This window comes from Nanorana parkeri, unplaced genomic scaffold (genome assembly GCF_000935625.1).
Source record: "Nanorana parkeri isolate BGI_ZX_2015 unplaced genomic scaffold, ASM93562v1 scaffold3269, whole genome shotgun sequence".
Classification (NCBI taxonomy): domain Eukaryota; kingdom Metazoa; phylum Chordata; class Amphibia; order Anura; family Dicroglossidae; genus Nanorana; species Nanorana parkeri.
In genome coordinates, this window is record NW_017309537.1 from 54,177 (window position 1) to 60,921 (window position 6,745).

The 6,745-nt window shown below is 44.7% G+C and overlaps 1 protein-coding gene across 1 annotated transcript; it reads left to right on the forward strand.

Annotated features, from left to right (window-relative positions):
- Positions 1-4,838: 4,838 nt before the first annotated feature.
- Positions 4,839-5,426, forward strand: LOC108802986 (olfactory receptor 13-like). Its single transcript, XM_018574834.1, has one exon. It carries the CDS (start codon positions 4,839-4,841, stop codon positions 5,424-5,426), a length of 588 nt encoding a protein of 195 aa, XP_018430336.1.
- The last annotated feature ends 1,319 nt before the right edge of the window (positions 5,427-6,745 follow it).

A 6,745-nucleotide genomic window follows, 5' to 3' on the forward strand; every position in this document is an offset into this window, starting at 1 on the left:
ATGGGGCACTATTCCCCCCACTGACACCAGCCATGGGGCACTATTCCCCCCACTGACACCAGCCATGGGGCACTATTCCCCCCACTGACACCAGCCATGGGGCACTATTCCCCCCACTGACACCAGCCATGGGGCACTATTCCCCCCACTGACACCAATGATGGGGCACTTTTACTCCCACTGACAGCAATAATAAGGAACTATTACTCTCTATGACCGCCATGATGGGTTACTATTCCTCTCACTGGTAATATGCAATAAATTGGACTTTATCTATATAATTTGCTTCCCTGAAACACCTTAAATATATTATGTTGGTAGTCAAGGACAGGAAGGGAAACTGTTTAGGAATTCCATATCTTTGATGACACCCACTTATTACTAAATGTAAATTAATGAAAGAAAACAAAACAAGCAATAGTGTGACATTTGAATGTATCTAAACGTCACACACCTTTCCATACATTACATGTGCTACAAATGGCTCCCCATGGACCAACACTACACAGGTAACATGTAGAAGGATACAGAAGTGATCAATGCCCCATCATGTGGTCACTACTAGATGCTCCTGCATGGCACTTGTCTTGCTCACTCCACAAGGAGCTGTGTGTTCTACGTGCTTAGTGGTCAGTAGATACTTCTAGTGGTTGTTAGCAATTTTAGTAGCATGACTGAGCTATCTCCTGTGTAGCTTCAGCCCTATGGAGTGACTGCCAAAAAAGTGGTCAAATCTCCAAGTAGCAAGATATCAAAATTGTTGGCATAGCTTAGTCCTGAGCCGTCTCTTCTCTCTATCTTGCCACGTGCTTTTAGAAAACAATCATATCCTTCTAATAATACCCGGGGTCTCATGTGAGGCAGAGACGAGGCTTTTCACAAAGGCAGCTCTCCACAGTCCCATCACACAGCCATGTAATAAGTGTCCAGGTAATAACAATCAGTGCTACATATCAATACTCCGGCCTTTCCCCCCACACATACCGAATATAACATACGCCCGATGGTTGATAAAATAAAGAAATAAAATATGTGAGAAGCCTTCGTAACTATACAACATACATGTGTGCTGTGCATTCCATTCAGCAATCACAGTTCTTCCTTTACACATCATTATGCCGGCCACACAAAGCAATTCCCAGGCAATTCTGACTACTTTCAATGGATTTTCTATTGCAGAAGCAACCACGTGGATTGAGGTAGACCTTCCACCTGCACTCTAGATCTTTTTAAAGGTTGAATCAGTTTTTGTTATTAGCATATATCACAAGATTCAAACAATCCGTTACAGAATATAAAACAAGAGAAATAAGGCATTGGGAGACCGTAAAACATGCACACAGTACCTGTGGTCCGGTAGTGTTACCCTAACAAACATAGGCTCTTAGGTACATCAAAACATCCTATAGGTGTCTGATGCCCAGAGGTAGCTAGAAAAGAAATGTTGGCTATGAGCAGAATTCTGACCCATGGGAATATCACAAAACAACCCCGTACCGGGTCACCTAGAGACCTAGCGCCTCCATAACTTGATTACAATTTTTGATGGTGGGTTTCATACATCCATTTGGTACTTTTTGCAGTCCAAAGCTGATTGAAAGTGGTTGAAATTGCCACACAATTCCCAGAAACGTGGCCAGTATCAGTACAAGGTCAGGACACACTGCTAGTTGATTGTAGATGACTGTGTGGGTGGCATGGACATATTTGCAACAATGCTACCCATGGACTGGAGCCATGTGTGGCTGGTGAAGGGGGAAGCAGTGCCACACGAGCAGGATTGGCTTCCATTTGTAATATTTGTCCTCCTCTTGCTGCTGGATATACAGTATATGCTGAAACCTGGTAGTGGAGTTAAAGGGGGAGGGGTGAAGCACACTCATTTTCCATAGAGCATGTGGGATCTCTACAGCGGGATGTATGCAATAAACCTTTGGAATGCCCCTTGTTGTCTCACTTTCCAACAGGATTCCTAAGTGACTGACGGAGGAACTCTATTGAACAGAAGGACAGTAGGGCGTGTGGCCAAGCTTCCAGTCATAAGGGAAAAGGTATGTTAGTACCACTCATCTGCAGAGACTTTACAGCTGTAGGTACCACTCATCTTTACATCAAAGCAGCATGGACCCTAATGTATTGCTGTCCTGCTGTCCAGGAGGATGCCTCTTTGACTGATAGAGGAGTGCAATTGGATAGAGTGATGGGGGGTCTGCCTTAGCCTTAGGGACTCTGAAGGCCAAGGAACTAGCATGGCACCATCGAACAGAGCTACATTGCTGTTGAGCCAGACAGAAAACCAAGTAAGAAGTAAGTGTTAAAATGTCGTCCCCCCCCCCCCCCCCCCACCAATACTAACCTGAGAGAGACTCTTAACTGGCAATCTGAAACTTGTGAAGAACAATTGGTTGAGCAGGTTGATTTCCTGTTGGCTTGAACAAATCTGGCTTTAAACTCCCCATCACAGAACTACTACTCAGTAGACATTTTGGTTTTTCCGCCATCCTCTCCAAACACTACAGAGTTCAGATGGTGGCGGGTGGAGGAATCGCAGATCCACAGAATGAATTAATCAGAAGCAGGGAGATCCTTGCCCTGCATGTCCTCAGGTACAGCTTTATCTCCAAAATGGAGAACTATCACGTACCTGGTAGAGAACCGAGTAGTGGAGGAGGCCTCCTTTGCAACTCGTGTCCCACACCCCTGAGAGTGGAGACAGGGAGTGAGAGGACAGAGAGCAGCACCGATGCCAGAGGGTGCAGGGCACTGGGTCTGGGCAAGTCCCGAAGTCGGTCTCCAGTGAAGCAGGAAGCAGGTGCGGCTGGGAACCACCAAGAACGCGGCTGGAGCAGAGCGGAGTTAGGCAGGCCAGGGTCAATACCAATCGAGCAGCAGGGTACAGGAGAGGCAGGCAGAAGAGTAATCCAGGAACAAGCAGAGGTCAGAGGCAGGCAGCAGTCAGGCGTAGTCAAGGAGATCCGGGTCCGTAACAAACACAGGAACTGGCAGAGGCACAGGAACATACACAGAAGCTGAAAGACCACTCAGCAATGATCCCTGGAACTGGCAGGTTTAAATAGGGTCATCAATCAGAGAGGTTGTGTCACTTCCTGTGCGCCACGTTAGTGCGTCTTCACGCGCACGTTCCGTTGGGCATGCATGCGCAGTAGTGCCCGTTTCCTGCAAATGCGGCAGATAGGCCTATGCGCATGCGCAGAAGCATCCACATGGCCAGGAATGGTCTTACAAGAACAGTGCCAACACAGTAGTGATATCACCTCATCTCACACTGACCATCAGAGGTGGCAGCGTCTTGGAGATGACACTGCATATGTACAGGTACGAGTCCTCAGCACAGGAGTGCCTAGGCACAGGAAGTACAATGCTATGTTTAGGAAAAGATCAAGACTAAAACCACAATTTACATTTCCAGATGTTCCTTTAACCCCTTCATGACTGAGGCCCTTTTTTCAATTTTTGCACCCATGTTATATTCCACATTTTAGGCCTGAAAATGACGTAAAACCCCCCAACATTATATATTTTCTGAATGCCAAGACCCTATAGAATAAAATGGTGGTAGTTGAACATTTTTATGTTGCGCAACAGAGCTCGCTTTTTGACTTCAGGTCCACCTTCATTACTGCCGTGGTGAGTGAAGGTGGGAGATGGTAGATCTGAGCAGCATTTTAGGACTAAATTGTAGTAAATTTATTCTGACTCCGATTGTTGTGCTAGTGACTTATCCCTTGCTGAGACCTCTATGCCTGGCCTGTATAAGCAGATTCAATCACTGAGGACAATTCTTATCAGATAGCTGAACTCACCAATACCGTTTCCATCCACAAAGGTGCTTCGTTCTGTACATCAGGTTACAGCAGACAACAGATGAATGGATTGCGGATTTAAACGGTCAAAAGATGATACTGTTCGAAGCATGCAATGCAGATTACATGTGTCACTGTTACATGCAGATTACCTGTGTCCCGGTTACATGCAGATTACATGTGGCCCTGTTAGTTACAGCCATGACACAGGAAATGCTACACTGAAGAAGAAGGGCGGAGCATACATACAGGGGGAAATGCATCATACATGTGAGGGAAGGGAACACAGAAAAACATGTGCAATACAAAAAAAAACCACTAGATGGCAGCGCATGAATTAACCTTAGAAGACCTAGTGGGGACTCCTAATAGAGCCGCTTCTTTTCATATGAGGTTTAATGTGGATTCTGGACTATGCTATAAATGCCTGGAAAGAAATAAACTATATCCATTCTAATATCACACTAATGTGAAGATTGCCTGTGGCTGTAAATACAACTATTGAGGCAGCACAAAATTTGAAGTTTTCATAAATTCTCCTTCATATTCGGTATATTTATAGTGTGCGAATGTCATTTTTTTTTACATAGATATTCTGTAAAATAATACCCAATTTTAATTCCTATTTCAGTTGACCAAAAACAGACAAGAAAGGAAATGTAACGAATGTCTCTTTATGAAGAAGATTTGAGGACATCTGGACACCTTTTGATTTCACGGGATATTCCAAAATGTAATTAAAATATGGAACCAGGAAACCAATCCCACATCAAAGAGTTTATCTTGGTTGGGTTTTCACAGAACATGCATCTTTGTGTTTTACTTTTTGTGGCGTTATTACCGATATACGTTTTTACTATCTTTGCCAATATTTTTCTAATCTTTACTGTCGTCGTCAGTCCCAAACTTCTAGATTCTCTTTCTAGTAGAAGGACAATATCTGTACGAGGTTGCATGGTACAAATGCACATTGGCTCGTTCCTCGGGGGCACCCAGTGTTTGCTCCTGGCGGTGATGGCTTACGATCGCTACGCGGCGATATGCTTACCCTTGTACTATCACACAATAATGAACTGGAAGATGTGCAGAAACATGACCTTCATGATGTGGTCTGGCAGCTTGCTCATGTCTCTTGTAACACCCATCTCAAGGCCTCTGGTGTTCTGTGCGAAAAACAAACTGGACCATTTTGTGTGTGAGGTATTGGCGGTTCTGGAGCTGGCCTGCGGGAACCTCGTCTTCTATCAAGTAGCTATACTCATGGTGGGTTTGGTTACCCTGGTAGCACCACTTGTCTTCATCGTGGTGTCGTACGTCCTCATCATTTCATCCATATTAAGGATCCGGTCCGCTGGTGGAAGGCAAAAGGCATTTTCTACCTGCGCCTCTCACCTGACCGTTGTCTCGGTGTTCTACGGGACTTGTATTACCATGTATATGGGGAGAACCAAAAGTTTTTCTTCAAACCTGAAATACATCTCTGTGGTTTACGGCATTGTCAATCCTGTGCTAAATCCTCTGATATACAGCTTGAGGAATAATGAGGTGAAGGAAGCATTTAATAAAATAGTGAACACCAACCCTTTAAAATGGACCGTGTAAGGTTCTGGTCCATTGGGAACTCCAATAAATGAAGTGATGTATTTAATAAAAATGAATTACATTTAGTTCAAAGGCAAAATCTATACTCCTTGTTTGACCATAACAGCTCGGTTTTTTAACATAGCTTTAGGCTAACAGTCTGTGTTTTCTTTGCCGATTCTCTTTACATATTGCTTCTCGTGTGACCACCCCTGAAGGGACATCCCTGCCTCCATAAAGGACATCACAATATACTTCTAAGTTGTGGTGACATTCTCATTGTTTCATTGATATTAAAGATACAGTCTACTGATGGAAGATCCAAAGCCTTTTCTACCTGTGCTTCTCACCTGCTTGTTGCCTCTGTGATGTTCTGGACGGGTGTGACCATTTAAATGGGGCAATGGAAAGACTTTTCTTCAAATCTGGGGGAGTTTGGTGGGGAGGAACTTGACTGGCCTGCACAGAGTCCTGACCTCACCCCCATAGAACACCTTTGGGATGAATTAGAGCGGAGACTGCGAGCCCGGCCTTCTCCCCCAACATCAGTACCTGACCTCACAAATGGTCCAACATTCCCATAGACACACTCCTAAACCTTGTGCGTGTAAAGGCCGGCGTCCCAATACTTTTGGCAATATAGTGTAGCTTGAGAAATAATGATATGAAGGAGGCATTCCATAAAATTCTGACCAAGTGTTCTAGGCAGGGGTCTAGGGAATATTTTTAATAAAAGATAGCAGAAGGTTACAATAATTGTACTTGAACGAGTACGATGTCCTGATATCCACTATTACTATATTTGTTAAAATATTAAAACCTAAACAGTATAAATATCATAATTTGGGTTGGGTAAGTAAGGTAAAGCCACTGAAAACGTGCCTCAAGAGTCATCTCTGAGCTCAGGCACACCCCATATATTTACTTTAAAGCTATTGTAGCCACCATCACCTTCTGTGATGTGGCTTCTAGACATTTAGTGATAGCCAGGGCTGTAGTTGGCCTGGCTGGAATTATAGTGGCAGTTATCTGGTTAATTCCAGGTGTCTGGCATTGCCTGTACCCCCCTGGGTGGAGTGTGACTCTGTCATATTGTGGGACAGCCGATGAGAGGTACTGTAGTGTATGTACAGTACAGCAGCCAATCACTGGGTTTCTCTCAGCCAGTGGTGCATGCTGGGATAGGGAACATATACTGGAGGGATTTTCCATATGCTCAGACTAGCCGGGACCAGCCATGGAATAGGGCTAGGTGCTGTTCAGCCTGCCCACCAGGCTAGGCCTGAGGGTTGGCATAGGCTGGTGTGAGGGAAAGGTTTCCAACATGGAGGAGGTCTGTG